General features: G+C 40.9%; 1 protein-coding gene and 1 pseudogene across 2 annotated transcripts in view; one reads left to right on the top strand and one right to left on the bottom strand.

The window, feature by feature from the left end:
• PIWIL2 (piwi like RNA-mediated gene silencing 2) overlaps positions 1 to 15,281 on the bottom strand; it is a 98,729-nt gene extending 83,448 nt beyond the window's left edge. For both annotated transcript variants that reach the window (XM_004442298.3, XM_087437284.1), the window contains exons 1-9: positions 14,971 to 15,281; positions 13,701 to 13,788; positions 13,420 to 13,558; positions 12,716 to 12,922; positions 12,005 to 12,115; positions 9,123 to 9,240; positions 8,529 to 8,653; positions 7,331 to 7,411; positions 6,902 to 7,015 (exon numbers count right to left, since the gene is read on the bottom strand). In XM_004442298.3, the coding sequence (XP_004442355.2) occupies positions 6,902 to 7,015; positions 7,331 to 7,411; positions 8,529 to 8,653; positions 9,123 to 9,240; positions 12,005 to 12,115; positions 12,716 to 12,922; positions 13,420 to 13,558; positions 13,701 to 13,788; positions 14,971 to 15,225 (1,238 nt within the window). In that variant the 5' untranslated portion in view covers positions 15,226 to 15,281. The remainder of the gene's footprint in view (positions 1 to 6,901; positions 7,016 to 7,330; positions 7,412 to 8,528; positions 8,654 to 9,122; positions 9,241 to 12,004; positions 12,116 to 12,715; positions 12,923 to 13,419; positions 13,559 to 13,700; positions 13,789 to 14,970) is intronic.
• LOC147915762 (large ribosomal subunit protein eL21 pseudogene) lies at positions 4,854 to 5,276 on the top strand (annotated as a pseudogene).
• Positions 15,282 to 17,156: the final 1,875 nt, after the last annotated feature.

The raw sequence follows: 17,156 nt of genomic DNA, 5'->3' as shown, positions 1-17,156 counted from the left end.
ATTCCACACCTGGGTATTTATCTGAAGGAAATGAAAACACTAACTTGAAAAGATATATGCACACTCATGTTCACTGCAGCATTATTTTTTATTTATTTTTTGTGTGTGTGAGGTAGATCAGCCCTGAGCTAACATCCAATGCCAATCCTCCTCTTTTTTGCTGAGGAAGATTGGCCCTAGGCTAACATCCGTGCCCTTCTTCCTCCACTTTATATGGGACGCCGCCACTGCATGGCTTCGCAAGTTCGGATCCTGCAAACTCCAGGCTGCCAAAGCAGAGCATGTGCACTTAACCACTGCGCCACCAGGCTGGACCCAGTGCAGCCTTATTTACAAGAGCCAAGACGTGGAAGCAACCTAAGTGTCCATCAACAGATAAATGGATTTAAAATATGTGGTATGTATGTATATATAAAAATATATATATAGGGTGTATATATATAAAGATATTAAGCCCTCATATATCAATAATCACTCTAAATGTAAACAGACTGAATTCTCCAATCAAAAACACAGAGTGGCTGGATGGATCAAAAAACAAGATCCAACAATATGCTGCCTCCATGAAGCACATCTCAGCTCTAAAGACAAACACAGACTCAGTGAAGGGATGGAAGACAATATTCCAAGCAAATGGCAAGCAAAAGAAAGCAGGTGTTGCCATACTTATATCAGACAAAGCAGACTTCAAGATAAAAAAGGCAGTGAGCAATAAAGAGGGGCACCATACAATGATAAAAGGGACATTTCACCAAGAGGACATAACACTTATGAATATATATGTACCCAACACAGGAGCACCAAAGTATATAAAACTATTAACAGACATAAGGGAGAAATGAACAGCAACACAATAATAGTAGGGGACCTCAACACCCCACTTACATCCTTACAAGGAAACAGTGGAGTTAAATGAAAAACTAGACCAGATGCACTTAATAGATATATATAGAACATTCCATCCAAAAACAGCAGAATACACATTCTTCTCAAGTGCACATGGAACATTCTCAAAGATAGACCATATGTTGGGAAACAAGGCAAGTCTCAATAAATTTAAGAAGACTGAAATAATATCAAGCATCTTTTCTGACCACAATGCTATGAAACTAGAAAACAACTACAAGAAAAAAGCTGAGAAAGTCACAAATATATGGAAACTAAACAACATGCTACTGAACAACCATTGGATCAATGAAGAATCAAAGGAGAAATAAAAAAATAGGAGACAAATGAAAATGAAAATACATCACACCAACTCTTACAGAATGCAGCAAAAGCAGTCCTAAGAGGGAAATTCATAGCAATACAGGCCCACCTTAACAAACCAGAAAAATCTCAAATAAGTAATTTTAAACTATACCTAACAGACCTAGAAAAACACGAAGATACAAAGCCCAAAGTCAGCAGAAGGAGGGAAATAATAAAAATTAGAGCAGAAATAAATGAAATAGAGACAAAAAAAAACAGTAGAAAGGATCAATGAAACTAAGAGCTGGTTCCTTCAGAAGATAAACAAAACTGACAAACCATCAGCCAAACTCACTAAGAAAAAAAGACAGAAGGCTCAAATAAATAAAATACAAAGGATTATAAGAGAATACTATGAAAAACTATATGCCAACAAATTAGATAACCTAGAAGAAATGGATCAATTCTTAGACTCATACAACCTCCCAAAACTAAACCAAGAAGAAATAGAGAATCTGAGTAGACCAATCACAAGTAAAGAGATTTAAACAGTAATCAAAAACCTCCCAAAAAACGAAAAGTCCAGGACCAGATGGCTTCTCTGGAGAATTCTACCAAACATTCAAAGAAGATTTAATACCTATCCTTCTCAAACTAGTATAAAAAAATTGAAGAAGACGAAATGTTTCCTAACTCACTCTATGAGGCTAACATCACCCTGATACCAAAACCAGACAAGGACAACACAAAGAAGGAAAATTACAGGCCAATATTGCTAATGAACATAGATGAAGAAATTCTCAACAAAACATTGGCAAATCGAATACGGCAATACACTAAAAGGATCATACACCATGATCAAGTGGGATTTATACCAGGGACGAAGAGAGGGTTCAACATCCACAAATCAATCGATGATACACCACATTAACCAAATGAGGAATAAAAATCACATCATTATCTCAGTAGATGCGGAGAAGCATTTGACAAGATCCAACATCCATTTATGATAAAAACTCTCAATAAAATGGGTATAGAAGGAAAGTACCTCTGGGGCTGGCCCTAGGCATAGCAGTTAAGTTTGCGCACTCTGCTTCGGCGGCCCAGGGTTCGCTGGTTCGGATCCTGGGCGCAGACCTACGCACCATTCATCAAGCCATGCTGAGGCAGCATCCCACAAAGAGCAACTAGAAGGATGTACAACTATATCATATAACTATCTACTGGGGCTTTGGGGAGGAAGGAGGAAAGATTGGCAACAGATGTTAGCACAGGGCTGATCTCCTCAAACACAAAAAAATAAATAAATAAAATAAAGTTATTAAAAAAAAAAGACAACGGAGCAAAATTGCAATGGCATTTTTGGGGAGCTCAACAAAAAGATTCTGAAATTAATCTGGAAAATAAATGTGAAAATAGTTATAGGAAAGATAAAGGAAGACAGTGGAAATAAGAGCAAGGAGGAAGGACTTGCCTTACCAATATTAAAATACATTACTAAGTCATAATAAATTTTAAAAAGTGTGTAACATACACAGCATTTAACAGATAGATCAAACCAGAAATAAACATAAGGAAAAAAAAAAGAAGGGATGAAGCAATGTCAAAAGCAAATTTGGGGCTTGCCCAAAAGTTATAAATAAGGTAAAAAAGATACAGTGATGGTGTAGGAAACGGTTGTTTACTCACACACAGGAAGAAAAAGTGGAAAAGTTCAGAAATAAGGTGTATTGAAATAGAGCATTACTATGAGAACACCCAAAGAGTTAAATTCAAATAAGGAAATAGTCTTATTGCGAAAGAATATATGAATGTAGATAAAGATTATACCAAAAAATAAAAGAAAAAGACAATGGAGCAATGCTTTTAAAATTCTGAGGGAAAATTATCTCCAACCTAGAATTTTATGCCCAATCAAACTAACGTAAAATAAAGCCATTTCAAACATGTAAGATCCAAAAACATTTCCTGCAACGTACCATTCCTCAGGAAAATACTGGAAGACATGCTCTACACCAAAACAAGAGAGTAAACCAAGAAGGAAATAGTCATGGGATCTGAGCTGAAAAAGATCTGCGGAAAAAGGGAAAGGGACTCGTCATTGCAATGAAGGGGAACCCCAAGACAGTGGTTGTCCAGCCAGCCTGGGGAGCAACCAGTCCAAATGGAAGCCAGTCAGGTTCTAACAGAGGTTTCTAAGATGATACTGAGTTCTGTGGGGATGGGTCATTAAATGAATTACTGAGCACTTAACAGCAACATATGAAACTTAACGTTATTTGGCAAACCGTAGTTGGCTCACTACCTTTTGAGAAGGATGTGAACCATTTCTGGTCCATTCCTGATGAGGATAAAAGCTTGCTGCATTTCTCAAGACTGAGCACTTCTTACCTCCAGGAAAATAACTGCTCTTCTGTGGTTTCCAGTGGTTCATCAGAACATAAAGGGCACAGGGGAAGAAAGGTGGCAGAACCCCAAGTCTGTAACCATTGCAAGGGTACAAGGGAGGAGTAAGATGTGCAGAGCTCCACCCCTGACAGCCATGGTCACGCTCTCTATGGCTGACTGCTTGGGCACTGCAGCTGGACTAAGCACAGGATCACAAACACCCCAGGGTTCATGGTGTGATATAATGGGGTGATGCCTCACATAGGACTTCTTACTATCTTGGAGAACAGGAGCTCAAAGCTAGATCGTTTGATTTACATAATCCCAGAAATACGATTTTCAGGGGGAGGGGGAGGGAGGATGAAAATGACAAAATACCTAGTGTTTGCATGTACAGTAAGATTACACAAGTGGGTGTGAATTTGAAGTTGAATTAGTGGTAAGTATATAATATAAAAGTAAGTATATAGTATAAAGGTAAAACTTTAATAAAAATAAAATAAATCTCAATAAATGGAAAGACATACCATATTTGTGACCAGGAAGACTCATTGAATACTCTCCCCAGTCAATGTCAATTGACTTTTTTTCTTATTTTCACTAAATTATTCCAAGGATCACATGAAGGAGTAAGTGGGTGGCATTCACTATGAAAATTCTGAAAACAGAATTCCTTGACAAATATTAAAACCTAATAAAATTACAATAATTAAAACAGTGTCACATTGGTTTTAACCAGCGGATCAAAACGAACTATTCAGAAATAAATCCAAGTATTTTTATCATATGATAAAGGTAGTGATCTAAAGAAAAATGTTTTTCGATAAATTGTGTAATAGTACCAAGACAATCATGATGATCCCAACACCACACCAAGATAAATTCCGTAAGGTTTAGAACATTGGAAAAAATAAAACATAAAATAAGCAGACCTTTCTAAGCAGAAAAGCAAAGGCGGATACCATAAAGAAAGAAATAGTGAATTTGAAGACATCTATTTTTACTTAATAAATATTCTTGAACACTTACTACATGCTAGTAATAAACTAGGGCTGGGTGTACTGTGTAAGAGAAAGAGACATGGCCCCCACCATCAGGGGGAGAAAGTCTAGGAGAGACAGAATAAATAATTACAAATTAACCCAAAAAAGTTTTAGCCATCATTTGGCTGGAACCGCCATCTTCCAGTAATTTGCAAAACGGCCAACACAAAGGGAAAGAGGAGAGGCACCTACTATATGTTGTCTAGGCCTTTTAGAAAACATGGAGCTGTTCCTTCGGCTACATACATGCGAATCTACAAGAAAGGTGATATTGTAGACATCAAGAGAGTGGCCACTGTTCAAAAAGGAATGCCCCACAATGCTACCATGGCAAAACTGAAAGAGTCTACAGTGTCACCCAGCACGCTGCTGGCACTGTTGTAAACAAACAAGTTAAGGGCAAGATTCTTGCCAAGAGAATTAATGTACATACTGAGCATATTAATCGCTCTAAAAGCCGAGATAGCTTCCTGAAACGAGTGAAGGAAAATGATCAGAAAAAGAAGGAAGCCAAAGAGAAAGGTACTTGGGTTCAGCTGAAGCATCCGCCTGCTCCGCCCAGAGAAGCATACTTTGTGAGAACCAATGGAAAGGAGCCTGAGCTGCTGGAACCCATTCCCTATGAATTCATGGCATGATAGGTGAAAAAAAATACAAGACCTCTGGACTGTTAAAAAAAAAAGTTTGAGCTGTCCTCAACCCCTCTTTCTCTCACATCCCACATCAAATCAGAAAATCTACTAAGAGCTACTTTCAAAATACATCCAGAAGCCAACTACTTCTCACCACCTCCACCGCTGCCACCCTCCTTTCTCCACTGGATTCTTCCACTGGACTCCTCCACTAGCCTGCTGGGGGGTCTCCCCACCCCACCAAGTCTGTTCTCCATGCAGGAATGGGAGGGATCCTGTACCACTCAAGCCACATCACGTCACTCCTCCACTCTAAGTCCTGCCTTTCACGCGGAGTGAAAGCTAAATTCCTTGTGACAGCCTTACAAAGCCCTATATCCTCAACTCCTCCACCTACTCCATTCCTTCACCGCTCTTACCTCGCTCTGCTCTAGCCACTCTGGCATCCTCCCACTCGAACAAGCCAGGCATATTTCTATCTTAAGGCCTTTCCCCCAGCTGTGCCTCTGCCAAGAACTCCCTTCACCCATATATCCACCTGGCCTAAGTCCTCACCTCTTGCAAGTGCTGGCTCAAATGAGCTTGATCACTCTACTTAACATTACAGCTCTCCACCCAACTCCACCCCAACTACTCCTGATCTCTCCCAGCCCATGTTCTACTTCTCCTTTCTTCCCCAGCTCTTATCACTGCTATTACACTATACAATTTACTTATCATCTTTATTACCTATTGTGTATCTCACCTGATGACAATGTAAACTCCACGAGGAAAGAAGTCTACCTTGGTTTTGTTAACTGACATGTCCCAAGACTCTGGTACACAACTGGAGCTCAACAAATATATGTTGAAGGAATGAAGGAATTTATCAGATAAGTAAGATTTATAAGCCTGACAACACCCAGCAGTTGTACATAGCTGGTGGGAAAATAAACTGAATAAGTCTTCTAGAGGGTAATTCATCAATATATATTTAAATAACTTATTACTTTTAAATATTTAAAGTCTTTAAAATGTTCAGCCATTTCATTAAGTAATTTCACTTCCAAGTACACAGCCTAAAAAAAGAATCAGAGGTGCACACAGGTTTATCTCTAAGGTGGGATTTCACATAGCCGTTACAAAGTATACACATCTATATCTACTACAGTAACACATTTAAACAAAAAGTCAGTGTGTGTGTATATTAAAACAAGTCTTCTTAACCAGAGATTTAAATACAATTCCTCCTCAAAGTACAGCATCTTCAGATGCCCATCTTGGTAGAACTTATGGAACAGAGCACACCCATTCAGTATTCTCTTTTTTTTTTTTAATAACTTTATTTTTTTTTCCCCCAAAGCCCCAGTAGATAGTTGTATGTCATAGCTGCACATCCTTCTAGTTGCTGTATGTGGGACCCGGCCTCAGCATGGCCGGAGAAGCGGTGCGTCGGTGCGCGCCCGGGAACGAACCCGGGCCGCCAGCAGCAGAGCGCGCACACTCAACCACTAAGTCACGGGGCCAGCCCCCCATTCAGTATTCTTAATCTGTTCTACAATTTAAAGCCCAAACAGAACAATGGCTGATCTGTACTTATTACCAGTTATTACTGAACTTTTCAGAAAATTGTTATCTTGTTAAGGGTAGATCGCACCATTCACTCACATGACGTCCAGCACAGAATCATTCCGAATGACCTTATGGGAGACATCAGCTAGCAAAAAAAGACCTCCATCCGTCCTCCGGATGCTAGCTGCGTAGCCTGGCCAGATCTGCAATCTGAAGAGATAGATGGGCTTTACCTTAAGGTTCTAAAAGGACCCCAGATACTTCCACGCCCTCACTTGAAACAATACTTTGAGCAGATACTGCCCCTCCCTAATAAGAATGAGAAAGTGCGAAGAAACAAATTAAATTAAATCAACATCATTGTGAACTTACTTAAAAAACTAAACTATGGAAGAGACTTAACTGATAAATTGTATCCACTATCCTAAAACACTGCTGAGAGATTTTTGTCCTAGATATGGTGATTGCAATGAAAAATTTCTTTCCAGAACATTCAAAAGTGAGAAAGAGGAAAACACCACCAACCTGTGTTGCTGTAGTACCATAGCACTTGTAGGGTCATAAAAGTTTCTCCCCACAAGCTTCATATCTAAAAGTTTCATTACCCTGAAATAAAGAGCAAGAATGGGTTTTCCAGTAGAAGAATCAAAAAAATTAAGCTCCATTACTCTTAGCTACATTTCCCCCTGGAAGCTTAAAGGGTCAGAAACGTTGGTGATCTTTGCACAACACAGCTTTTATGCTGAGAACACTCTTTCCAAAAGAAAAATAAAAACTACCAAAGCATTTATCTTGGGGTATAAGCAACTGACAGCAGCTTTTCCAACTTACTAGGTAACCAAAAGTCAAGTCGATTTCCCAGGTTCAATTTACATTACTTTTCACCATTAACTAAACGAACACAAGAGAGTCAATTTCTAAGTCTGTGAATATCAGTCTGGCATAGGAAGTTGTTTGTTCCTGGCAGTTCACCCTACCAGGTAGAAATTAGGTTCTGTGTTTCATTAAAAAAGAGGTGGTTTGGGAATAAAAGTTCTAAGCAAACTAAGGAGTCTTAAAAAAAAAGTTAAAAAAAATTATGAGCTATCTGTATCCAAAAATTCAAGGTGGGGAGGAGGGGCCGGCCTGGCGGCACAGTGGTTAAGTTCGTGCACTACGCTTTGGCAGCTCAGGGTTCACAGGTTGGAATCCTGGGTACGGACCAACGCACTGCTCATCAAGCCATGCTGTGACAGTGTCCCACATACAAAAAATAAAGGAAGATGGGCAGGGATGTTAGCTCAGAGCCAATCTTCCTCAGCAAAGAAGGTTGGCAACAGATATTAGCTCGGGGCCCATAATCCTCACCACGCCAAAAAAAAAAAAAAACTCAAGGGACTAGGAAAAAACTCTTCCAGCAAAATTTTTTGCACACTATCTCCTCAAGTAGCCCCATCACTAACACCATTAAATATGCACAATAAAAATCTGCTATTAAAGTTCCTGAATGAATCCAAAGGAACCCATCCCCCATCCAGCTACCTCAAACCTACTTTCATATACCCGAATCTGACCAATCACTTGAAATAATTTTTGAGTAAGTTAGCCTTAATATCACTCATTTATAAATGTTTCCAAACTCACTACATATGCGCTACAGGACAACACCATCCAAGTTTCTTGAAGAGCATTGTTACAAGTACAAGATAGGTTAAAGAAAATAAGACTTCAGCTATTTTCTCACCGACGGAAAACAACATTGTAGAAGGGAATGCACAAGTCAGAACAGGGCTCCAGGATCTTTGTCAACTGAATCTTAATGCTGATCTCCGCACCATCAGTTTTTCTTTGACTTTTTAACTCAAGAACCTTCAAATAAATATATGCAAGTAAAAAGAAATGACAAAACTACCAAGCCCTCATCTAATCCAGCAGTGTTCTAGAGAATACTAAAATATCTTAAAACACGTTTCGTACTGCCCCCTCACTTTGCCGCTAGACAAAATACAGCATGACAACTAGGATTTAAGAAAGGATATGGTAAGAGAAACCCAATGGAGAACTAGCAATAGATCCGAATTTGAATTTGAAATATTAAACCATTCTCTGACTGAGGTCAAAGGCTTCTAACCACCCCTCTTATGGAGGAGGGAACTTCTTGAAGAACTCAAATATCAAAGCTTCTCAGTTTGTCATTTCTTTGTCAGGGAGAAGTCTGCCTTCCCTCTAAGAATAGGCAAATACAACTCAAATGTTCAGGGAGTCCATGATTTCCCACCACTCAAAGTACCAGAACACTCAGGTTTCTGCCCAAAGTACATTTCCTATTTGGTCTCACTTGTTGAAGCTTAATAGGCAGATAGAGAATGGATCCATCAAAAGCAGTGACGTTTCCGGTGACAGCTTGATGGTCCTTCAACATGCCAAACCTCATGCTTTTGCACTCCACATTGGGGCTACAAAATAAAAGAGAGGATTTTACTTCAATTTGACTCAAATAGCAGTCTTGACTACAGCTGTGCAATAGCACTGTTAGAGGAGCAGTCACGTGTAACTACTGCTCCATCTAGTGGTCATATTAAAAAACACAAATACATCTGACTGAAAAAACAACTTGGACCCAATCAGGCATACTTGCCCACAGAAAATAAACACCCACTGATTCCATCACCCAAAGACAACTGCCTTAACATGTCAGTGTACATTCTTCCAGAGTTTAGACAAGAGGTCTTCTGTAAAGAGTGGGATAGTAAACATTTTAGGCTTTACAGGCCATATAGTCTCTGTTACAACTACCCGACTCTGCCAACATCACACAAAAGCACTACAGTGTTTAAACCAATGAGCACGGCTATATTCCAGCAAAACTTTATTACAAAACGGGCGGTGGGCCAGATTTGACCTGTGGGCCACCACAATATGCCAATCCCTGCTCTAGAGTCTGCAGAGATACACAATTTTTAAAAAACATTTTTTAAAAAATAGGATTTTAGGGGCCGGCCCGGTGGCATAGTGGTTAAGTTCGTGCACTCCGCTTCGGTGGCCTGGGGTTCTCAGGTTCGGATCCCTGGCGTGCACCGACGCACCGCTTCTCAAGCCATGCTGTGGCAGCATCTCATATAAAGTAGAGGAAGATGAGCATAATGTTAGCCCAGGGCCAATCTTCCTCAGCAAAAAGAGGAGGATTGGCAATGGATGTTAGCTCAGGGCTGGTCTTCCTCACACACAAAAAATAGGATTTTACTCTAACCTCTTTTCACTCATGGCAATTTCAACTTTTTATTGATTCATTGGAATAAATCTTACAGCTCTGAAAAACTCCAGTAGCTACTTTATACAATGACTGTCCCCATTACAGCACAGTAACACTCAACCTCATTCTACAACTGTAAAGTTTAAACAAATCCCAGGTTAAAACGGGTCACACATGTTCAAGTACATGAAGAAACATAAAAAAAAAAAAAATCAAGTGGTATCCAATATAGTTGTCCCCAAAACTAAACACTCACATGCTAACATCACATTTCAAAATGCTTCTTCAAAAATATTCATACACATACAAAACGTTATGCCCTAAACACAATATTTAAATCTGTCTTTCTAGACTCCCAACGGGATGACCAGTCCACTGTACTACAACCTCTCAGTATTCTCTCATGGCCTGGCATCATCTTCACACTGTGGCTTCAAAGGTCCAGCTCTACAATCTCAAATTTACAGACCCTATGTCTTCTCCACGGCCCGGTTAACGCAGACACCTGTGAGCACGCTCACACTCCTTTCTGTTTCATTGACAGTTGTCAATCCGTTTCCAGAGAAAGGGCTCTTTTCTCTTGTTAACGCCCATCTCCTTCCCTGACATTCCAGAAGAGGCCCATTCCCACTATCTTCCCCTCTCAGGGGTTCAATTTCACCCTCCTTTCTGGCTCCTTCTCTTCACTTGTCATATGTGCTCAGCTCTGCTTTCTCACTGCATAGAAACCTTTAAAGTAATCCTGCTACCTTCCATAATCATGCCATTTCTCATTTCTCTTACACTGTTTAAGGGAGTGGCCAAGTCACTGGCTATTTCTCATGGCCTCTGCTCTCCTTTGTTCTTTTAGTCTAGTTCTTTCTCCATAACTTTAACAAAGCTACTAGAAGATCACCAAAGGTGCTCTTTTTTTTTTTTTAAAGATTTTATTTATTTTTTATTTCCCCCCCCCAGTAGATAGTTGCATGTCATAGCTGCACATCCTTCCAGCTGCTGCATGTGGGACGCGGCCCCAGCATGGCCAGAGAAGCGGTGCGTCGGTGCACACCCAGGATCCGAACCCGGGCCGCCAGCAGCGGAGCGCGCACACTTAACCGCCAAGCCACAGGGCCGGCCCCCAAAGGTGCTCTTGAGAGCAAATTCAGTAACTTTTTTTCCTGTGGTCAAAGTCAATCACCCCCTCCTCATTCAAATGGGCCCTTTCTGTGATCTTTACAAACTGTCTTCAGTGTATTTTTCCCCTAACTTTTCCTTTCTTCCTTCACTCCATTTCTTCCTCCTGTACCAATTAGTAGCTGTCCTTCAAAAATTCAGTCTCCCACCTCACTATTTTCTCCACAGATGTTCCAAAACACTCCTTTTCACAATTCCAGCTAATAACCTCCAGCTAATGACTCTCCTGAGATTTTAAAAGAGAACACAAATATGAATTCTTAATTTTTAAAAAGTATGACAAATCCTGAAGTTACTGATATAAAATTAAAGTCATTTACCCTAAAATTTAACCCCAGATTGTCACCGAAGAGCTGTCAAATGTTGGTATAAGACTCATGCAGGGAGGAGCCAGGTTTTGTGGGGTGTGGATCTCATATCACTGGGGGAGGGGGGCTCTCTTTAAGAAGAAGAATACAAAATTACGGATAGAAGATAAGTTAAAAGGTCATGGACAAGGTCTATGCAAATAAAAGATCCTGAACTTAAGCTGCATGAACTTCACGGTAAACCCACCTCTAACCTCATACATAAAACTATACCTATTAAGTTAAAATCTGAATTGGTAATACAGCTAAATACAAAAAAAAAATAAATAAACGTTAACCTTAAACTTACCGCAAGGATCTGAGTATATGTATTATTGTGGGAGGAGGTTCATCAGGACTTATACAGAAAAATATTCAGTTATCCTATGGGAACTATTTCATTACTGCTAAGAAGTGAACAATACAGAGAAAAAAAGCTGTGAATACCTGAAAGTGACATGATACTGATAAACTGCTTCATTATGACATTGTATTTTGATAAGGTTCAATCCCAAAGATTGAGGTGTTCCTTTGGATCCTTGTTTCACAAAAAGCTCTCTGGAAAACAAAAAAACAAAAGCACCCACATATACCAAAAACAAAAAACCAAACAACCCACACCACAAACAAACAAAAATACTGGTGGAAGTAATATTTCATACTTTGCTTACAAATACACAAACCAAGACATACAAAAACAAGCTTGGAAGGCTAGAAGATACACTCAGCAATCTCTAATTAGAGAAGCAAGGGCAGCCCATTTGCCCTAGTAATATCACCAGAATAGACCGGGTTAGCTAACTAAGAACACGGCATTAGTTCTAGAGAGAAAGATGAATTGCTGCAATGTTTCTCCTAAATGATTTCCTTATCTTCAACATGACAAAGAATTGTCTATGTCTGAATTGGGAAGGAAATGGAAAGTCAAAAGTCTACTCCCCGGTACATACTATCTATATCATTAACCCCATTTCACTTCACCAGGAATTGTCCCACCTCTTTGTCATTCTCCCCACTGGCAAAAAACAAAACAAACAACCCTGCAATACTTACCACCCACGGAGGACTTTAGACAGAACAGAAACAGTGTTTACAATACTATGTGAAGGCCTCCTCCCACATCATGACCAAGCAGAGAAGACAGCACTCCTGACTTACTTTTCCCTGTGTTCTGCCATCCCTAGTGGAGGGCGATCGAGAGAGTGCAGTGAGGACGGGGGCAGAAGTGGTGCTGCTGACAGCTGGGCAGGATCTCGAGATGTCAGGCTGAGAGCACCAGGAGTCTTATACACTCCTCTGCCTATACCACCAGCTGCTCTTCCCAACGGTAATAAAGACACATCCGAATTCCCTCTTCCAAGCATTCTGAAATGTTGAAAAGAGGGGCAAATGAGGACTTGCTTAATCGTGCTTCTATCTATGCCCCATCTAAATTATTCCCTGAAGTCTACATTCTCTTCCTGGAGGACTCAGCAAAATGGACCCAGGACTCAAAGTTCTCTCCAAATCCAATATGCCAACATGACTCATTGACCAGTTGCTATTAATACTGAATCTCAGGGCCAACTTCTACTGCAGAACTGGGGTGCAGGTTTACCTCACCCGGGTTAGAGAATCATCACAATCAACCTGACTTCTTAAGAGGGCAAATGAAGCTGTGAACTACTCAGTGGAGAACTATTCTTTTCCAATGACTGATTGGATTACTAGCTACTGACTATTCTCTGAAAATAACCATTCTTTTATATAAAACCATACTGTTTATTCATGAGATAATACAACCCTTTTTAGAGTTTTCCTTTGGACTTACCAAGATATTTCATCTGAATTTGACGGTAATTCGGGGAGGCAACTTTACCCACCTATTCCAACCAACGGAGGCCTCTGCCATCTTGCTATCCCCAGCTGCCAACACTGAAGGATCCGGAAAAGTGGGATGGGGTTCTTCTTTGTCCTTGCGCACCATACTGGTACACAAGCCTCGACCTAAAATGCCTCTACCTAAATGGAAGGGCAAACCCCAGCTATAACTGTGAGTTAAACATGTAAAGTACAGTTATTTTTCTGAAGATAAACTGCATGAATTTAAGAACAAAGCAATCATACATACCACCACATTTTCTCAAGTTAGTTTTCCACATACCTAAAGGAGGCATTTCCCGTTTCAGAGGGGTCTGGGACACTGTTTCAAGGCCCAGTCCTCGGAACATGGAGACCAAACCCACAGATTCCTATGGAAAATCAATGAATAAAGTCATTCTACGATATAGTTTATAACCCCAGAAATACTAATGGTTTTTTTAGTGTCTTGGTAAATAATAAAAATCAACTTTTTCAAATTCTATAAATGTTACAATAAAGGATAAAAATATCATAAAAAGGTGTTTAAATCCTTATAATTTTCAAAAAACACTTAACTATGTCACATTAGGTGTTTAAGTATAAATAGGTATAGTCCATGATTTGATGTACATTTATAAAAGAATGCAACAGAACAGAATTAACTTTCCTATTTTTCTAGTTTATTTCCTGTATACCCGAAGTAAGAGGAAACAAGTGTTGTGGTTAATAAATTTTCACAAAAGCTGGATCATTTAAGAATATCAGACGTTTGGGTTTTTTTTTTTTAACAACCTCCAACAAAACTTGCTACTGTTTTCCCGTAGCAGTCTTGAAAGTTTACTGCTGTTGCACCAGTTAGAGCTGCCACATAAAGACTCAAGCAATTCATCTGAGTAAAAGTATAAGACCACTGTCATCAAGTTTTCTTTTTATACATTACATTTGACACTGTCAACTCTACTTAAAATTGTCATAAATACATTATTAGGTTCTTTCTATATTTGCTCTTTATTCTTTGTGATTTATTAACTATAGACAAATACATTCTTGTATTTGTCTTAATCTACAAAAGTAGATTAAGAATGCACATACATGCAAGTGTACACATGGCAGAAGCAATAGCTGAAGATTATCCTTTTCTTTAAGATTTGGGCAAAGAGCCCTCTGAAAGGAACCATTCTCAACAATAATTACCTCAGAGGCAGGAGTGGCTGCTAATACCATAGAGGCAAACCCAGAGTGAAAATCTAAACACTCAGAAAAGAGCCAAAGGCTGTATCTTTAAACCCATCACTTATGTATAAATGTATTTATATTTATGTTTATAGAAGCTAAGGCATTAACCCAAGTCCATCTAGCATTCATTATGTTATGAGGCACTTTTTCTAGACTTGCAAGTCTTAAGATGTGAAATCCATGCCCAGAAGATGTAACTACTTGTTAAAGGAAACAAACAAAAACCAAGCCCTGTTTTCCTATAGGGCTTCACAGTTTTCCAAGCACTTTGAAATCCATTATTTCCTCTGATGATAACCTGTAATCTGCTGTTATGCTTCCAGATACGGTCTTACCCTTTGTGCTGGCCCACTCTGTGGGCTTGGTTCCTCTGGCTTTCCAAATATATGGCCTCTGCCTGCAGGTCCTGCCCTGCCCAGAGCTGAGTCCAAAGGTTTAGGAGCTTGTGGCCAAGCACCTGGCATCCGTACACACTGAGATGGGTACACAGGAGAGGAACCCCTGAAGGGTGGTCGGACAGGATCCATTGAAAGGCTGCAGAGGACACGGGTGTTGATCCTGTTCTGGTTAATTACCTGCCAGCATTTCATAAAGATTAATATTCCCAATTGCTTCCTTTTCCTTTAAGACAGACTTACAAAGCACTAAAAAAAAAAGTTACTTTGGGTCAGACCAGTGATACAACCAACCTCTTATATCATATTCACTTCAAAAGCTTCTATTTAGCCCATAATATTCTAAATATTCTTCATCAGCAATCCCTTAGACGCCAAGCCCTCCCTGAATTTACTTATATTTTCTACCCAAACAGCCGCGTAAAAAACTCAGTCTTGTAAGATAATCACCTGTTGTAGAAGGAAGCACTTTTTATGTATGGGCATGATTTTGGTTTATAGTTAACATAGCCATATCATAAAATTATTCTGTCAATAAATATTGATTGGTTTTGCGCCTCTCTTTCCTCTACCAGAGTCCTAATTTTTTTCTAGTCTATTACTGCATTACACTATTTCATCTCCTCCTCAACCTCCTTAGTTGCTTCTCTGAATCTTTACCCAATTCCTTTCTACAAAACTCGCCTTTCAAATGCCACCAGAACTGAGGTCTCCAGGGTACAGACCCTTTATGCTTTGAGCCTCAACACCTGCTGAGTCTCACAGGTGACACTCAACACTCTTTTCTCCTCCGGTGACCAGGGCTGAGGCTCTTCCTGGCCTCCACCTCTCAAGTCCACTAGGCCTCTTCAAAATCATTTTATAACCTATAGATTTCAGGACTCCTTCTTCACTGTCCTGACCCTCTGCCCATCCCTGAAGAATCTTTCTCAACTGAAAAGTTAAGTGAGCCTCTTTTCAACTTTTGCAAACCTGACTTAAGTATTAGCTACAGAGAAATCAGGCCATGCACATCAAGACTGACACGCAAGTCCTAAGTCAATATTATAGGTGGAGGCAGTTCAGGAGCCAGCAACATTTTTCAATAAACTATCCTCTTTTACAATATAATGGCAGGACATACCTGCCTCCCTCCCTCAAAGAGGGCAACAGTTCTCCCAACTGCTTAACTACTTTTCAATTAGCCTGGACTCTTTGCTCACACCTTCCCAACACCACCCAAAGAATCCAGAACAATCAGTTGCCTAACTGGTTCACCCTGCGAGGCACTATAACACCCACCAACTACAAGCTTTCTGGAATCTTCCTTTCTCCACCCCTCCCTCGCCTCCATCATCACTTCTATAGATTCAGGCACCTCCTCCAGAAGGCCTTCCCTCAATGTTGATTTTCTCCTTAGATTAGTTGTACCAGATAGTTGGCTGACTATAAGATCCAACAGGGAAGGGTCCCAGGACTGGGGAGACCTGCCTTCCCTGGGCGCGTGCTCTCGGCTGGGGCAATAGGCCTGGGGCCTAACCGGAAGGCTGGCGGCCGAAGGCAAACCCTACCCTCCTCCCACGCGAGAAGATTACTATTCCAAAAGCCAACAGCTCTGCTGGAGGTCCTGCCCACCATCTCCGTCCCAATAACACTCCAGCCCACTGAAACCCCACATGAGCCCCCTCCCTACCCGGGCCACAACCTCCCACCTGGTCAAGGTCCTGCGTTCCGCCTACACACCCCGCCTCGAATAACGCCTTCCTTTCCCGGCCCCCGGCCCCCGGCCCACCCGGGGTCCACAGCCTCGCGCGCCTGGGAGGCGGGTCCGCAGAGGGCCCGAGGGACCTGCTAGCTGCCACGAGCTTAAGCGGAAGCACACCGGGCCCTCCACGCCCACAACCGACCACTCACGGGGCTGCAGCCCCGACCAGCTGCGGGGGGCCTCAGGGGAACCCGACGCACCACCCAGCCACGCCCAAGGACCCACGTGCTCCAACCCCAATTTCCGGTCCTCTGCGGGCCTCAAGGGCTGAACCCATTGGCCAAAAGACATGCCGCTCATAAGATCCAGTCATCTCATTGGCTGTCTGGAAAAAGAGCCTCTCTCGAATCTTTCTAGCAGCCTTGGTCTATGAAGAGGTTCC

The sequence above is a fragment of the Ceratotherium simum genome, chromosome 12 (genome assembly GCF_057802395.1).
Source record: "Ceratotherium simum simum isolate JZ-2026a chromosome 12, ASM5780239v1, whole genome shotgun sequence".
NCBI classification, from domain to species: domain Eukaryota; kingdom Metazoa; phylum Chordata; class Mammalia; order Perissodactyla; family Rhinocerotidae; genus Ceratotherium; species Ceratotherium simum.
The sequence above is the reverse complement of the archived record's forward strand: the minus strand, read 5'-3'. Positions and strand labels throughout refer to the sequence as shown.